This window comes from Erinaceus europaeus, chromosome 3 (genome assembly GCF_950295315.1).
Source record: "Erinaceus europaeus chromosome 3, mEriEur2.1, whole genome shotgun sequence".
Lineage (NCBI taxonomy): Eukaryota > Metazoa > Chordata > Mammalia > Eulipotyphla > Erinaceidae > Erinaceus > Erinaceus europaeus.
The window spans coordinates 64,438,367-64,456,789 of record NC_080164.1 but is presented as its reverse complement, the minus strand read 5'-3'; the positions used below and the strand labels follow the sequence as shown (position 1 = coordinate 64,456,789).

Genomic DNA, 18,423 nt, shown 5'->3' with positions numbered 1-18,423 from the left:
ATTTAATTCATGGAATAAACCCAATAGGTCATGATGCATTACTCTTTTATATGTAGTTGCATTAAGCATAATAATATTTCATTTTGAATATGTATATATATTTTTAGAGTGATTATCTTTTTAAAATTTTATTTATTTATTCTTGAGAAAGACAGTAGGTAAGAGAAAGAACCAGATATCACTTTGGTATATGTGCTGCCGGGGATTGAACTCAGGACCTTGTGCTTGAGAGTCCAATGCTTTATCTACTGTGCCACCTCCCGGACCACTGAATATGCAGATTTTAAAATTATCTTTATTTATTGGATAGAAACAGACAGAAATCGAGAGGGAATGGGGAGACAGAGAGATAGTGAGAGACAGAGGGACACCTGCAGCCCTGCTCCACCACTCTGGAAGCTTTCTCCCTATAGGTGGGGACTGGGGGCTCAAACCCAGGTCCTTGCTCACTGTAACGTGTGTGCTCACCCAGGTGCATCACGACCTGGTCCCCCACTTTGAATATTTGTATTTGTAGTAATGAGAAAGGTATATTGGGTTGTTGAAAAAGTCATAATGTCTTTTTCTAGTAAAAAATAGTTTACAGTGGACAGTAAAATACAGTAGTTTGTACATGTGTAACATCTCTCAGTTTTCCACATAACAATCTAACCTCCAACCTTGGTCCTCCGCCATCATGTTCCAGGACCTGAACCCTGCCCCCCAACCCCAGAGTCTTTTACTTTGATGCAATACACCAACACTAAAGTCATTTTGCATAACCATTATGCTATCTCCCCAGCCCTTGACCTGGTTTTTCTATGATGTCTTTGTTAGGTGAACTAGTACCATGTGTGGCCCACATGTGAATGCTGACAACACAAGTGAGTGTCATAGCACTAGGGGGAAGTTCCCTAGTGCTGTGGTGTTTCTCTGATTGCATCTAAATGTGGTCTGAATGTGACAAAATTGCATAAGTATTAAGCATGAGATGAAACCCTGGCTCTGGGGAAAGCTCCAGTGATAACCCTAGAGGAAAAAAAAAAAGATAAAACTAGTTAAGGGGCTGGGTGATGTCACACTTGGTTGAGTGCACATGTTACAATGCACAAGGACCTGGGTTCAAGCCCCTATCCCCACCTGTAGGGGAGTCGCTTCACAAGCAGTGAAGCAGGTCTGCAGGTATCTATCTTTGTCCCTATCTTCCCTTCCTCTCTCAATTTCTCTCTGTACTATTCAATAAAAAATGTAAAAAAAATAAAAACCCCACCTGCAGGGGAGTCGCTTCACAAGCGGTGAAGTAGGTCTGCAGGTGTCTTTCTCTCTCCCTCTCTGTCTTCCCCTCCTCTCTCCATTTCTCTCTGTTCTATCCAATGACACCAATAACAACAACAATAATAACTACAACAATAAGAAAACAACAAGGCAACAACAGGGAATAAATAAATAAATTTAAAAAAGGCCCCCAGGAGCAGTGGATTTGTAGAGCAGGCACTGAGTCCCAGTGATAACCCTGGAGGCAAACATAAATAAATTAATAGAATAATAAGTAGGAGTCTCTATATTAATTAATTTTTATAAAGAGGACTTTTTAATATATATAATGAGACAGAAATACAGAGAGAAAGACAGTGAAAGTACAGAGCACTCCTCAGCTCTGGGGATTGAACCTGGGACCTAGGAGGCTCAGGCATGAGAGTCTTTTGCATAACCATTATGCTGTTTCCCAGTCCATGTCATGACATTTTAATGGGCTAAATGTACCAGTGGTTTTCTATTTGGAGATGGTGAGATTGTTTACAGTTTTCCACTGTGATGAATGTACCATTACAGGGTTAGCTTGTATGGCTGGTTATTTCTTAAATATGAAGTCCTAGAAGCAGGTAGAGGAGGGAAAAGAGTATAGACTTGTCCTTGTTTTTCCGTGGTATTGCCAGGCTTCCCTTCAGAAATGTTACACAATGGCACTGTAAACCCGCAGCAGTGTGAAGCTCAGAGCAGGGGTCAATGCTGGGTGTTGCTATTCTTTCCTACCTTTGCCAATCTGATAGGTGAAAAATGGTTTCAATTTGCATTTCTTCCAGAATGATAGATGTGGTAGGCTGATAATGACTCACTCCCAAAGATAAAGCCCAAAGGCTAATCCCTGGAACCTATGAGTGGAACCTTATATGGAAAAGGGGTCTTTATAGATGTGACTAATTTAAGAACCTTGATTTGAGGGGGGATTATGCAGGATTATCTGGGTGGACCTGAAAGAAAATTGAAGAATGATAGGTCATAAGTGTGCTTTCTCTTAAGGAAGGAGAGAGAGATTTGATAAAAAGGAGATAGCAATATGACCACAGGAGCAGAAATTGTAGTGCAGGGAAGCCTGGTAGCCACCAGAACAGGCAAGAAATATATTCTCAGATGGGCATATGACCTGCCAACACCTCACTGTGATACAGTGAAAATCATTTCAGAATAATAAATGCATACCTGATTCTTTCTCCCTTAAGATTTATTTATTTATTAACATGAGGACAGGAGGGAGAGAGATGCAATATACCATTTCTGGCACACACCATGCTGGGGACTAAATTTGGGACCTCGTGCTTGAAAGTCCAAGGCTTTAGCCACTGTGCCACCTCCAGATGGTTTACAATGAGTTGTTAAAACCATGGAAGACTAATACAGAAGTTTTTATTTATTTGCTTTTTTTAAACTTTATTTATTTTGTTTGATGGGACAAATAAAAATTTAGAGGGAAGAGGGAGCTAGGGAGGGAGAGATATTGAGAGGCACCTGCAGGCCTGTTTCACTACTCGTCAAACTTTCCCCCTGCATGTCAAGACTAGGGGCTTGAAGCCTGGTCCTTCAGCACTGTAATATGTGCACTTAACCAGGTGCACTACCATCCAGTCCTTTTTTTTTTTTTTTAATGTTTATGGCCACAAGGGGAAAGAAAAAAGCTACAACTTTCAAAAATTGATTAAAAATCATACAGGAGGGCAAGAGACTGGCATATTTTAACGATAACTTTTTTGAATTTTTTAATATTTATTTATTTTACCTTTTGTTGCCCTTGTTGTTTTATTGTTGTAGTTATAATATTGTCGTTGTTGTTGGATAGGGCAGAGAGAAGTGGAGAGAGGAGGGGCAGACAGGGAGAGAGAAAGATAGACTCCTGCAGACCTGGTTCACCGCTAGTGAAAGTACTCCCCTGCAGGTAGGGAGCGGGGAGCCTCAAACGGGGATCCTTATGCTGGTCCTTGCTGCGTTTAACCCGCTTCGCTACACCGTTCTCCCTAAGATGACTCTTTAATCACTATCAGGCCACCCCATCTGCTGGGGCCCTAGTCGGGGAGTCCTGAGATTTCCACAAACAGACCTCCAATAGGTCCCTCTCTCCATTGTTATCAGTCATCTCTATCAGGAATAACACAATAGACCCCTCTGTGGGCCCCCATGCCCTTAAGGTGGATCAACAATGTTACAGAATGTTCCACCCTCCGAAGGGAGATTGGATAACATACTCTATATCTACCACCTGAGGAAGATGGGTCCTGAAATTGGGGCAGCTTAGAATGTTCCTACTCATGACCACAGAATGGGAACTCAGATCTACAGGGATTCAGAGGTCACATAGGCTCCTAAGCTGAATATGGGCACCAGATCCAATCAATGGGGTTTACAGTCAACAATATTTATACACTTTTCCCATATTTGGGAGCCACTCTCTTCCATGACCCAGCTTTCTAGCCCTTTTTCCAGCTATGACATCATATTCCCAGACAATAACTTGGGCCACCTGCATATCAGATGTCAGGCTTAGGAAAAAAAAAAAAAAAAAAAAAGGAAAACTAGGGAGTTGGGAGTGCTGCGGGTTAGGCCTAGGTGGCAAGGACCAGTGTAAGGATCATGGTTCGAACCCCTGGCTCCCCACCTGCAGGGAAGTCACTGAAGTCGTTCTAGTCCTGTCTCGTGGCAGTCCCAGATGATTTCCTTTGGTATTCCTAGTTGACCCCCATTTTTCTCTGTCCTAATCGAACCCCCAGCGCCCTACCTGCAGGGGAGTCGCTTCACAAGCCGTGAAGTAGATCTGCAGGTGTCTTTCTCGCCTCCTCTCTGTCTTCCTCTTCTCTCTCCATTTCTCTCTGTCCTAGCCAACAATGACGACATCAATAACAACAACAAAAGGAAATAAATATTTTTTAAAATACTATAAAAATAATTTTGGGTATAATTGTATTGACTTCCAATCTGTTTTAAAAATGTATATTCTCACCAATAGTTCCTCACTGTGGATGACACAAGATTCTCTTCTTTCAACGTTTCCCAGACTGGCTGGAGTGAGGTGATCCCTTAGTGTTATAACCTGCATGTCTTTAAGTATGGGGCTCGTCGAACAATTTTCACATTGGCCACGACTGCAGCTTCGTTTTTGCCTTCAGAGGACACTGGCAAATGATTTTCCTTTGCACAGAACCAAATCCGAATTTTTCCTAAATCATGAGTTATTTGGCTAAGGAGCTTATCTTGAACAGCACAGGGAAAGTGACCACCGGTATTCTGATAGAGAGATGAACAAAGTAGAAAACTCGGGCTAGGGTGGCGGCGGCAGGAAGGGGAAGGGGTTGTAAGCCAATAGTAAATCTGAGCAGAAAGTCACCTGCAAACTCCAGGGTGCCATAAGATCTCCCCATCCTCTGGGGCGTTCACCCGGCGAGAGCGACCAGGTCCTGAGGCGCAACTGGGAACTCCACGACGCAGCGCGCTGCTGGTCTGTCTGTGCGAAGCTCTCCCGCAGGGGGCAGTGCAGCCCGGCGGCGCGCAGAGACCGTGGGAGGGAGGCGGAGAAGAGGGGGTGTGCAACCCGAGCGGAGTTTTGGGGGTTAGTTGCAAGAAAGTTAGAGGATGCCTCCCGGGTGGGGGCGGGTCTCCAGTGACTCCGAGGACTGGGTTTGGGGCCTGCGGAGCGGTGATCTGTCCGGGGCGGGGGTGGGGGGGCTGTGCAGCCCTCGAGGGGGCCCGGAAGGTGTGAGCGAGTAGCGAGTGTGAATGTGCGTGCGCGCCCGAGCTCTCCGGATCCTGCGAGGCGCGGGTGTCAGCTTGCAGCCGGGGCTCCTCCCTCCGGCCCCCCTTGCCCGGCCCGGCGGTCCCTCCTTCCTTCCCCTCTCGCCCCTCCCTGGCGGGCCCGGCGCTGGGACGCCCTGGCCGAGCGGTGGCGGCGGCGGCGGCTGCGGCGAGTTGGGGAGCCCTGGGCTGGGCGCTGCACAAGGGGCCTGAGGCGAGCCGCCCCGCGCTGGGGCCGGGCAGAGCGGACCCCGCTTCCCGCCGGGCCACGCCCTGTCAAACTTTGTTGCCGCGGCGGCGGCTGCGGCGGCGGCTGCGGCTGCGGCGGGGGCGAGCGGCGCCGGAGGGGCGCGGGGCTGGGCCGGGCCGGGCCGGGCGGCGAGGGCTCCGGATCCCGAGCGCGGCGCCCCGGCCCGCGACCCCACCATGCCCCAGCTCGGCGGCGGCGGCGGCGGCGGTGGCGGGGGAGGCGGCGGCGGCTCGGGCGCCGGGACGGCCGGCGGAGGGGACGACCTGGGGGCGAACGACGAGCTGATCCCCTTCCAGGATGAGGGGGGCGAGGAGCAGGAGCCGAGCAGCGACAGCGCCTCGGCGCAGCGGGACCTGGACGAGGTCAAGTCGTCCCTGGTCAACGAGTCTGAGAACCAGAGCAGCAGCTCCGACTCCGAGGTAAGGAGGGTCCACGGCTCGCCCCTGGCTTCAGCCCCGCTCCCGCTCACCCGGCCCGGCCTTTGTGTCTCCTCTGCAGGCGGAGAGGCGCCCGCAGCCCGCCCGGGACGCTTTCCAGAAGCCGCGGGACTTCTTCGCCGAAGGTACGTGAGTGCGGGCGGGCTCAGCCCCTGTTCCCGGCCCCTCAGCTCCGGCGGCCCGGGCTCCCCTGCTCCTGGGGCGGGAGCTGCTCTGCACCCCGGCTGCGCCCTAGGGCGCGTGGTGGGGGGGCGCTGCCCCGGCTCCCCGGGTCTCACCTCTGCCCTGGTCCTGCCCACAGTGAGAAGGCCCCAGGACGGAGCGTTTTTTAAGGGCCCACCGTACCCTGGGTACCCCTTCTTGATGATCCCGGACCTGAGCAGCCCCTACCTCCCCAACGGACCCCTGTCTCCCGGAGGAGCGCGCACGGTGAGTGCGGGTGCGCGACGGGGCCTCCCGGACGCGCCCCCCCTCCCCAGTTTGGAAGATGGGGTGGGGGAAGGGGGCCAGCCCCCGGGCAGAACTTGTTTGCGGAGTTGAGCTACTTTGTGGCGCTCAGCCTGTGCTTGGATGAAAGTAAATGTTACTGAAGATTCTCTTTTGACTGGAGAGAAACTTCGGGGTCCACTTCTTCCTTGGCCTTTAGAAAATTCTTAGCGCGCACTAAAGGAAAATTTGGATTCGTGCCGATTTTTTTTTTTCCTCTTAAGGAGGGTGGTGTCGGTGGTGTCTCGCTTTACTTTCCAGAAATCGGTCAGATTTCCCTGGAAGCTGGGTGGTGGATCGCGGGAGTTGGTGGGATGACTTTGCTCTTCTATTGCGGGCGAAATTCAGGATTCGTGGCGGGTCACAGCTCCCCACTCCCAAGTCTTCGCACGGGCCTCAATTTTCCTGTGGAGCTTGGGAGTTTAAACTCGCTGAGATGCGAGGGCAACTGCATTCTTCAAGTTGAGGAACTTGGCTTTTCCCCCTTTGTTGGGGGCTTTTCTCATTTAAAGCAAGCGCTGCGACACTTTAAACCTGTTAATGGGCGTGCATTGTGTGCTGCACGCAGGCATTTAGAGCCGTGATTAAGCAAATTGACCAGCCCGCGGACGATGTGTAAATGAGGCTGGATTCCATCGCCTCCTTTCCTGATCGTAACTCCCGCCCCAGATTGGCTAGGGCCGCAGCGCAGGGCTGGCGAGGCCTTTGTGTCCTCTGAGCTGCCATAATACCCAGGGACCTCTACCCAGGCGCTAAAGGTTCGATGGTGGAACCTACCTACTGTGTGCCAGGATACCTGGGCCTCTTGGGCGCCACATGCACCATGTTGGCTCTTAGCTTGCTGCCCAGCTTCCCGCTGCCTGCCAGTTTAGAATCCTGCCTGCCAGTTCAGAATCGGGGCCGGAGGTGTTTACTTCTTAGGACCCGGCCTAACAAACTCACCTTTTGCTCGAGAGTCCTTAAATAATGATAACTAAAGGGCTGTGCAGAAACGCTCTTTGCAGAAGGTGCTGTCATGTAGTATAGCCATAAGTGTGGTGCAGTGGGTTCAGTGGGGGCACTCCTGGAGCGCATCCTGGGAAGTTGGATTGGAAGAGGTTTCAGAGGGAGTGGGACCACACAACTTTCACCTCTCAACCAGGGGAGACTCTACAGCTTTGTTCTTACTTTGGAGCACTCCAGAAAGTCCCAAGTGTAAACTGAATATGGACATCTGTTGCTTTTACTCATTCATAGTGAGAGAAAAGTGGTGCCAGTAAAAGTTGAATGAAACAGGTTGCAGTGATTTTGTGTAGGTTGTCACTAATTCCCATTCATGTGGACAGGTGTGTAGCTCAGTTCTAAAGTTTTGGTGAGGTCCTATAACTTTTGTGTGTGAGGGTTATGCTACCATAGCTCAATTTTTCCATTTGCTTCTAGGAAGAGCAGTCTGGGAGGTATTAAGTATTTGGGAGACAGTCCAGGTATAGATAAACTCAGCAGAAATGTCCCAGATGTGATTAGCTGTTTCCCTCAGGTGAACTATTCCTTCCACCTACCCATTTCTCTTTAGGACGTTAAGATTCTTTCTTTTTGAAGGGTGATTTCCAAGTGTCCACTAGGAAACAGTCCAAATGGGACAGATAAAATTTCTGCACCAGTCTCCTCTTTCCTGACTAATATTGTTCCATTGCTACCACCCTTCCATCTTTCTTCTGTCTTCTTTTTTAAATATCTTTTAAATTTATTTATTCGAAAGGTAGGAGAGAGAGAAAGAACCAGACATCACTCTGGTACATGTGCTGCTGTGGATTAAGCTCAGAATCTCATGCTTGAGAGTCCAATGCTTTCTCTACTACACCACCTCCCGGGACACCTGTCCCCCCCATGCATATGTATTTGCATATGCATATGTATATTTAACATATATATTTATTGGATAGAGACAGCCAAAAATCAAGAGGGAAGGGTAGATAGAGAGGAAGAAAGACACCTGCAGCACTACTGCTTCACTACCTGTGAATCTTTCCTTCTTCCGTTGGGGAAGCCAGGGCTTGAACCCATGTTCTTACGCATTATAACGTGCGCTCAACCAGATGGCCACCCCCAGCTCCCGTCTTTTTTTTTTATTTTTTATTAATGGGGGAGGGGGGGACCAGAGCATTACTCTGGTACACATGATGCTGAGGATGTTTGTGAGTCTAACACTTTATTCACTGCACTCGTTCCAGGCCACTCTTCTATCATTTTAAGTGTTCTTTTGCTTGAAAACTTCCACGGTCTGATTCTTATTGGGGTAGGGTTTTGGGAACTATTCTTGGGGAAGCAGACCTTTTCCCTTTGAGTCCTTTTATTGTTCTCTGCCCTGGGTCTTGCTAGTCTTCATCCTTTTGAGTGTCTAAGGATACTCATTGACTGTACATTTTTGAAAAAGGACTTAGTATACCTTGTACGATTCCCACACCCATACCCTAGTGCCTTGTCCTTACAGAAGGAAGTTCAAGTCTCCCCATTGTTACTGCACACCTTAGATGCCAATTACTGTATTAGGCCTGCCTGGTGAGAAAGTTCGTTGATGTGTGGCAGAAAGTTTCTTGCAATGAGAGCAGTTCTATAGAACTCTAATTGTACCCTCACCACTGGCATCATAGGCAGTTAGCAAAGCACGTGACGAAGCCCTGACACACCTGATTGTCTGGACTGTATAGTTGAGATCATACTCACCCTCTGCATGGTTACATTCATTTAATTAATGTGATTCTTACTGTAGGCAACCTTAGGCACAAGGTGATCGATCACCTATTGATAGATAAAGGGTGGGGGAAGGTGGAAGGAAGGTAAAAGGGCATTTGGTGATGGAGGGGATTGGAATACATAATCTGGTCTCTTTTGACACTTAGGTCTTTTGTTTGTTTTGTTTTGTTTCACTTCTACATTTAAAAACCTTAAGCTTTTTGCTGCTCAAAAGCCTATACGTGGTGTAAATTTGGAAGACTGTACATTTATACTGCTCTAACAGGCTTTCTGGAATTACCAAGCCAGAAACATACATGGAAAGTAACTAGAATTTTTAATCACTACACTATTGTTTTTGTTGTCTCTAGGCTTCATCCCTCTGTTGATGTTTCCTTTCTTTTTTATTTACTTATTTATTTAATTTGATTTTTATTTATAAAGAGGAAAGACTGACAAAAACCATAGGATAAGAGGGGTAAACTCCACACAGTTCCCTCCACCAGAACTCCGTATCCCATCCCCTCCCCTGATAGCTTTCCTATTCTCTATCCTTCTGGGAGTCCATTGGACCCAGGGTCATTATGGGATGCAGAAGGTGGAAGGTCTGGCTTCTGTTGTGTTGACTTTTCAAGAAATATTTTATTTATGTATTATTTGTTGGATAGAGACAAATCAAGAAGGGAAGGGAAGATGGAGGGATGGAGGGAGAGAGACACCTGCAGTATTGCCTCACCACTCGTGATGCTTTTCCTTCTTGCAGGTTGCAATCAGGGGCTTGAACCTGGGTCTTTTCATGTTGAAACATATGTGATAAAAAAAAAAAAGGAAAAAACGAAACATAATGTGATCAAACCAAGTGGCCACTGCCTGGCCCCTTGTGTTGACTTTTTCAGATAGGGAGGTATGTAGATAGACAGACCACAGCACAGAAGCTTCCTGTAAGTGTAGTGGGGACCAGGCTCAAACTGGATTGTGTGCATGGCAAAACAGAGAAGTATCTAAGTGAGCTATTTTGCCAGCCCTGGTTGGAATGTTTTAAAGAGTGTTAAGCTGACCCTAGAAAATAGTAAGCAGCAGAAATTTAGCACTGTTCCCCACTGGCTTAAGTCCTGCTGGGACAACTTGGGGCTGGCCAGTCTGATCATCTCCTCCCTGTACTTTACCTTTACTCTCTACTTGGGTTTGACTGGAATCAGGAAAGTGGCCTCTTCCTGAGGCTCTTTAGAGAAGAGGCTCCCCTTAGCTTGGGATGTGTGCCAATCCTCTGCACAGTGATTCATTCTCATCTGGAGCTCTGGGGATGATGAGGCCTAGGACAAGAATAACTGCTACAAACCATCTTTCACTCCTCCAGATAGACTACCACCAAATTATATATTCACTCATGGGAGGGTTCACATCTTGGTGCTGTTGACTAAACTTTTGTTAGGAAAATTTAACTCAACAGAGAAGAAAGTGAATGTCAAAAACAGTTTATAAACAAATTAAAATCTGAAAAGCAAATGTTGACTATGGTCTAGTGAACTAGGTACAGAGTGATAGTTTGACCAGAATATGAATGCTAATGTGTTTTTGAAAAGAATACTTGTATGTACGATTGCTAACTTACAACTTTGTTGACTTTGTTCAGTTTCTAACTTTAAGAGCTGATATTGTGGTAGTCCAGGAGGTGGTGCAGTGGATAAAGCATTGGACTCTCAAGCGTGAGGTCCTGAGTTCTATCCCTGGCAGCACATATGCCAGAGTGGTGTCTGATTCTTTCTCTCCTGTACCTCTCATAAATAAATAAATAAAATATTTTTTTTAAAAAGCTGATATTGTGGCCAAGTTAACTCACACTTTTTTAGCCGTCTCAACTAAAAATTCTGAATTAAGTTGTTTTGTGTTTCAGAGCTGTGCATGTTAAGTCCTGTTTAAACTGCTGTATCCCATAGTCAGTCGTGTGTGTGCGTGTGTGTTTCTGACATAAAGGAACCCAAGCAGAAACCTTTGTATATGTATAGAGAAGTTGTTATTTATTTATTTATTTATTTATTGCTTCCAGGGTTATCGCTGGGGCTTGGTGCCTGCACTATGAATCCACTGCTACTGGTGGCCATTTTTCCCATTTTGTTGCCCCTGTTGTTGCTGTTCCATAGGACAGAAAGAAATCAAGAGAGGAGGGGAAGACAGAGAGGGGGAGAGAAAGATAGACACTTGTAGACCTGCTTCACTGCTTGTGAAGTGACTCCCCTGCAGGTGGGGAGCTGGGGTAAGGATGCTTACTCTGGTCCTTGCTCTTCGAGCCATGTGCACTTAACCTATTGCGCTATGACCTGACCCCCTAGTTGTCTGGTTTTTTAAAAATTAATTAATTTTCCCTTTTTGTTGCCCTTGTTGTTTTTCATTGTTGTAGTTATTATTGTTGTTGTTGATGTCCTTGTTGTTAGATAGGAAAGAGAGAAATCCAGAGAGGAGGGGAAGACAGAGAGGGAGAGAAAGATAGACACCTGCAGACCTGCTTCACCGCCTGTGAAGGGACTCCCCTGCAGGTGGGGAGCTGGGGGCTCGAGCCATGATCCTTATGCTAGTCATCGCTCTTTGTGCCACCTGTGCTTAACCCAGTGGTCTGTTTTTTTTTTTTTTTTCTATATATTTATTTATCTATTCCCTTTTGTTGCCCTTGTTTTATTGTTTTAGTTAAAATGGAGAGAGGAGGGGAAGACAGAGAGGGGGAAAGAAAGATAGACACCTGTAGGCCTGCTTCACTGCTTGTGAAGGGACTCCCCTACAGGTGGGGATCTGGGGCTCGAACTAGGATCCTTATGCCGGTCCTTGTGCTTTGTGCCACCTGTGCTTAACCCGCTGTGCGACCGTCCGACTCCCAGTGGTATGTTTTTAAGAGCAATGTGAAACTAAGTAAACCCTTTTCTTCTGAAGAACAGTAAAAGCATACTGCTTTTGGTAAAATTCTTTTTAAGCTATTTAATCTAAATATAACATCTCTTCCATTTTTTTCTAAATATAACTCAGAACTTAGTGAGGGTTTTTCACATGGAATAAGCCCTGCCTGTTATGAAGTTTGACACTTGGATTGTTGGTGTGACAGTTGGTGACAAACTTTGTGGAGGAATAAATGTCTTTTGGTCTTTTTTCTTTGGGTGGGTCAATCTGGGAGAGAAAACACCTGGCCTGTTTTGTTTCAATTTTGGAAAGTTATTTTTTAAATATTCTTAAAATATATATTTATCTATTCCCTTTTATTGCCCTTGTTGTTTTATTGTTGTTGTCGTTGTTGGTGGAAAGTTCTAACTTGGTTTCAGTCTTCATTAGTCTCATGTTTTAGGATTCTTGAGAAGAAAATGGGCTAGCACATCCAAATTGAGTGTTCCTGCCTTTACAACGATGTGCAAAGTTGCAAAACCATTTGTGGAATAAAAATAATATAAATTAATTTTTTGTTGGAAAATCTAAAATGCAAAGATCTTGTTTAAATTTCATTTTAGATAACTAAATAACTTAAAAAAATTTTATTTTCGCTTTTGTTGCTCTTGTCTTTTTTTCTATTGTTGGTGTAGTTGTAGTTGTTATTGATATCGTTGTTGTTGGATAGGACAAAGAGAAATGGAGAGAGGAGGGGAAGACAGAGAGGAGGAGAGAAATATAGACACCTGTAGACCTGCTTCACCGCCTGTGAAGCGAATTCCCTGTAAGTGGGGAGCCAAGGGCTCGAACCGGGATCCTTATGCAGGTCCTTGTACTTTGCGCCATGTGCACTTAACCTGCTGCACTACCACCCGACTCCCAACAACTAAATAACTTTAACTCTTCCATTTCAGGCATGCAAACACACACACACGTTATTAAGTTAGAGACAGAGTGCTGGGCTAGCTTCGCCGGTGGGAGACCAGGAACTCGTGGCAGCATGGTGATACAATTCTGTATTCATGCGGGAGCCCCAGAGTCGGGTGTGAGTACAGCGGCGCCACGTGGCGCTGAACTGCGGTGGCCGCTTTCTGCTCTGCACACCAGCCCTTCTTCAGGTCGGGACGCGGAGAGAAAAGAGAGTGAAACCGGGAGTCGGGCGGTAGCGCAGCGGATTAAGCTCAGGTGGCACAAAAGCGCAGGTGGCGCAAAAGCGCAAGGACCGGCTAAGGGTCCGGGTTCGAGCCCCTGGCTCCCCACCTGCAGGGGAGTCCCTTCACAAGCGGTGATGTAGGTCTGCAGGTGTCTCTCCTTTATCTCCTTCTCTCTGTCTTCCCTTCCTCTCTCCATTTCTCTCTGTCCTATCCAACAACAGTGACATCAATAATAACTACAACAATAAAACAAGGGCAATAAAAGGGAATAAATAAATAAATATAATAATAAAAAAAAAGAGAGTGAAACCAGGAACAGAAGTGGGCTTTATAGGGTAAAACCGGAAGTGGCAAGTTGGGAACGGAGATGGCTGGGAAAGGGGGTGGAGAAAAGAAAGAGTGGGAAGGTAGAAAGCTTCCATAGCAATGGTTGCTAGGTTTTTAACTGGTGGGATTAATGTACCCTGCAGGCAGGGCAGGTCTTGAGGTAGAAAGAAGATAGATCAGGCAAAACAGTGATTATGTAAATAGGCCATACTATCAGCGATGCAGCATGGAGCAGGGGGATCTGGTTTAATGTCCGACATCTCCCCCTTTCTTTTTATCTGATGGCCATAGTATCAGGAATGCGTTGTGCTCTGTGAGGCAGGGAGTCTGATAGGATGAAGGACACCTTTGGGGTTACTACTGTCCCTCCTAGCTCAATCTCTCAGTAGAGAGAAACTTAACAGGATAGACGCACCCCTCAGGTTCAAGACCTTCCAAACTCAACCACATCCTCACAATTTCCCTCTTTCTTAATGGCCATATATAAATGGGTCAGTGTCTGTAAAGTACTCCATTTCTGTCAGGGGTATAGCAATGTAGGGGTGAACAGAAACCTTTTGGGCAGAAATCTGAATGATATCGTGCAGAAGTTTTTAAAAGAACTGGAATAAGACAGGGAACGATAAGAGTGCAAGGGACAGCGTGAGACTGAAGAGAGGCCTGGTAGGCGGAGAGGGGCTGCCTGATGGGCAGAGAGGGTGGGGCCTAACGGCGAAGGGGTGTCTCCTGCCGACAAAGGGCAGGGCCTAATGGTGGGTCTTTCCATTTGACCTTAATAGCTGGGAGGTTGGATGGTGTTTGCCAATGAAGAATAATAGGTTGGTTTGAGTTTTTGTAAATATTAAAGAGATTTCATGTAGTTAAGGCTTTTGCCAGCTGGATGTGAGGAGTATATTCCCCCTTTTTCTTTATTTAATTGAGCCATAAGGGTTTGATGGGCCCTCTCGACAATGCCTTGCCCCTGTGGATTATAGAGAATGTCTGTAGTGTGAGTAATGTTCCAGAGGGAACAAAAGTCTTTAAATTGTTTACTGGTAAAAGCCGGCTAATTGTCCATTTTAAGTTGAAGAGGTATGCCCATTCCAGCAAAACAGGAGAGCGTATGGCTTATACGCTTTTCTGAGCTTTCTCCAGTCTGAGCTGTCACCCACATAAATTTAGAAAAGGTATCAATTGAGATAAACACATATTTTTGTTTGCCAAAGTTGGGTAAGGGGGTGACAGCAATTGCCTTCAGGTAATTAATAAGAGGGAGAAAAAGAACCACAGTGCCTTCGTTAAACACGAGGCTGCAGAGAGCCAAGCGACTGTATACTTATCTGGGGGCTGAGCATGGTAGGCCCCATGTTGGGCGCCAGAATGCTGGCATAGCTTCGCGGGCAGAGACCGGCAACTTGTGGCAGCGTGGTAATACAATTCTTTATTCATGCGGGAGCCCCAGAGTTGGCTATGAGCACAGTGGGTTAAGCCATATGGCGCCAAACTGCAATGGTTGCCTTCCGCTCTGCACGCAGCCCTTCTCCAGGTCGGGACGCAGAGAGAAAAGAGAGTGAAACCAGGAACAGAAGTGGGCTTTATAGGGTAAAACCGGAAGTGGCAAGTTGGGAACGGAGATGGCTGGGAAAGGGGGTGGAGAAAAGAAAGAGTGGGAAGGTAGAAAGCTTCCATAGCAATGGTTGCTAGGGTTTTAACTGGTGGGATTAATGTACCCTGCAGGCAGGGCGGGTCTTGAGGCAGAAAGAAGATAGATCAGGCAAAACAGTGATTATGTAAATAGGCCATACTATCAGCGATGCAGCATGGAGCAGGGGGATCTGGTTTAATGTCTTACAACAGAGGGGGCTGGGATACCCAAAGAAGATTCTTATGCCCATGTTCAGTCCCTTGCTCCACCAGAGCTGGCTCCAGAGCTGGCTAGTATTCTGGGGCTGTGGGGGGGCAAGTAGAGGAAAATGTGAAAGCAATCACAGCATCAAAACTGTTTTCAATGTGGTGGGGGCTGAGCTTGAACCTGGGCTGTGCACATAGCAAAGCAGCACACTATCCAGGTGAGCTGTTTTGCCAGCCCCCAAATAATTCTTGAGTACACAAATTTTTATTTTATTTATTATTATTTTTTTGCCTCCAGGGTTATTATTGCTGGGGCTCAGTACCTGCACTAGGAACCCACTGCTCCTGGCAGCCATCTTTTTAAAAATTTCATTTATTTTATTTTTGAGAGAGATGCAGAGACACACACACACACACAGAGAAACACCAGAGCACTGCTTAGCTCTGGCTTATGGTGGTGCGGGGGATTGAACCTGGGACTTAGGAGCCTCAGGCATGAGAGTCTGCTTCCATAACCATTATGCTGTCTCCCCCACCCTGCAGTCATCTTTTTTCATTATTGTTGTTGCTGCTGCTGCTGTTGTTGGATAGGATAGAGAGAAGTTGAGAGAGGAGGAGAAGATGGGGGGGGGGGAGAAAAACAGACACCTGCAGACCCACTTCACTGCTTGTGAAGCGACCCCACTGCAGATGGGGAGCCGGGGGCTTGAATCGGGATCCTTGTGCTTAGTACTATGTGTACTTAACTTGGTATGCTGCTACCCAGCCCTAAAAATTTTGATTTTGTTTTGCTTTATTTTATTTTTCCAGCTGTCGAAATGACTCAGTTGGTAGCATGGAAGCATAGGGAAAATATTTTTTTATCCCCCTTCACTCCTGTGTACCAAGGTTTTGGATACTGGATTTATTTCATTATTCCCTACAAGCCCTAGTTTGAGATAATATGAAATGCAGATAATATAAAATCCTCCAAAAATACGTTAGAGCAGAAGACTTGCATGCTTGAGTTCCTGGGTTAGATCACTGGCATAGACATGCCAAAATGATGCTCTGATCTCTCTCTAAATAAGTAAATAAATTTTAACCAAGTGAGCAGTATTTAAATTGAGAAGCGGAAGTTCTCTTTCAGGGGGCTGGGTGGGCGGTGGTGCACTCAATTAAGCGCACATATTACCATGCTCAAGGACCTGGGTTCGAGTCCCTGTTCTCCACCTATAGGGAGGATGCTTGTGAGCAGTGAAGCAGGTCTGCAGGTGTCTTTCTCTCCCTATCTCTACTTTCCCTCCCCTCTCAATTTTCTCTCTGTCCTGTCAAATAAAAGTAGAAAAAAAAAAAAAGGAAATAATGGCTGCTGGGAGTGGCAGATTCGTAGTATAGGCACCAAGCCCCAGTGATAATCCTGGTGGCAAAAACAAAAACAAAACAAAAAAAAACTTCTTTCACTCCAATCATGAGGTAGAAACCAGCACAGGGAGTGCAAAGGTTAAAAGTTCAGTACTATTTAGGGTAATCCAAATTACTGCATTTGCCTGGAAGGATAAGAGGCCAGGACCTATGAGGCCTTGAATGCCATCCGTTGGAATCTGATACCATTCAAGAAGCAACAAAGGGCTGGGTGATGGCAATTAAAAAAATACAGAAAGGAAAAAAATAAGAACTTCAGGAAGGATGCTGTCTTTTTTTCAATGATGGAAGATGCTCCACATTAGGGGGTTTTCTCTCAGTTTTGGAGATTAGATGATGAAAATGTAGAAACTGGAGTTGAAGATTAGAATGTAGAAAAACAAATGTGGAGTTGGCAGAAATTGATGGGGGCATGCATGCACCAGACGACTCCAAAAGGGCAAGCTGGCAGACAGAAGTGGGAATTGTGGAATCTTATTGGTGGCAGAGTTCTGGAATTTTGTAGGTTCCTCCTCTGCTTCCCATTGCAATTAATTACAGTTAAGGTGAAAAAGTTGGAAACCTTCTAGGTGCATGTTAAATAATGAAATGTTTATATTTTATTGAAAAGTTGGACACTTTTGAGGCATTTGCCCTTTTTACTGTTGGGAGCTGCCTTATTTTCAAGAGGGCTAGAGATGGAAACCAAGATGCTTCTTTACAGTCAGGAGCAGGATTCTGGGCATGAGAAAGGGCTAACCACTTAAAAGCATATAGAAAACATCTCCAAATTGGCTAATGTAATAGTCTATTTTTGGAGGTCTTTATTTGTGCCCAGTTTCATATTATCTCAAACTAGATTTGATCTAGGGAACAGTGAAACAAATCCAGTATCCCAAAACCTTGGCATTCAGGAATGAGGAACCTTTTCCCTTTTGTGTTCATGCTGCCTAGTGAACCACACCAGAGACTCTGGACTAAAAAAGAAAAAACAAAACAAAATAACAAAAAAAAAAAAAAAAAACCCCAAAAAACCAGAGCATTGCTTAGCTCTGCCTTATGCACTTGGTATTGAACCTGGAACCTTGGAGCCACATGCACTCTGAATGCTTTTTATCTAGGAGTGTTAGGACTGCTTGAAGTTAACCTCATCTGACAGATTTATGCCTTTAAGGGTCTAAAATAAATACGTTTCAGAATCTATATTTTTTTTATTTTAAAGATTTTATTTATTACTGAGAAAGATAGGAGGAGAGAGAAAGAACCAGATATCACTCTGGTACATCTGCTGCCGGAGATTGAATTCAGGACCTCATCCTTGAGAATCCAATGCTTTATCCACTGTGCCACCTCCTGGACCACCAGAATCTAAATCTTTTATTTTTTATTATCTTTATTCATTGGATAGAGATAGCCAGAAGAGAGATACTTGCAGCATTGCTTTACCACTTGCAAAACTTTCCCCCTGCAGGTGGGGACTGGGGGTTTGAACCCAGAATCCTAAATCTTTTTCATTATGGATAAAACCTAGAGGTTTTCATGGAATCATGGAAAAATGAACATGTAGCTTAGATAACACTTTAGAGGAAAAAAAAAACACTTTAGAGTTCGAAAGTAAAATTTGTTTTATTATAAACACAGCTTCTCTGTTTTTTTTTTTTTTTTTTTTTGTCAAAGTGATAAGGTATGGTAACTAGTCATACAGAGCAGCCTGGGAGGTGGTTCAGTGGGTAAAACATTGGACCCAAGAACATGTGGTCCTGACTCTGAGCCTCAGCATCTTGTGTGCCAGAGTGATGCTCTGGTTCTCTCTTCCCCTTTCTTATTCATCAATAAATAAATGAATCATTATAAACAAAGAAGCCTAGTTATACAGAATCCTCAGACATATAAATGTAAA

At 45.7% G+C, this 18,423-nt stretch overlaps 1 protein-coding gene across 1 annotated transcript in view; it reads left to right on the top strand.

Annotated features, from left to right (window-relative positions):
- Positions 1 to 5,311: 5,311 nt before the first annotated feature.
- Positions 5,312 to 18,423, top strand: part of TCF7L1 (transcription factor 7 like 1) — a 209,994-nt gene continuing 196,882 nt past the window's right edge. Inside the window, exons 1-3 of the mRNA XM_060187329.1 lie at positions 5,312 to 5,706; positions 5,786 to 5,849; positions 6,026 to 6,153. Coding sequence (XP_060043312.1) covers positions 5,464 to 5,706; positions 5,786 to 5,849; positions 6,026 to 6,153 — 435 coding nt within the window. The 5' untranslated portion in view covers positions 5,312 to 5,463. The remainder of the gene's footprint in view (positions 5,707 to 5,785; positions 5,850 to 6,025; positions 6,154 to 18,423) is intronic.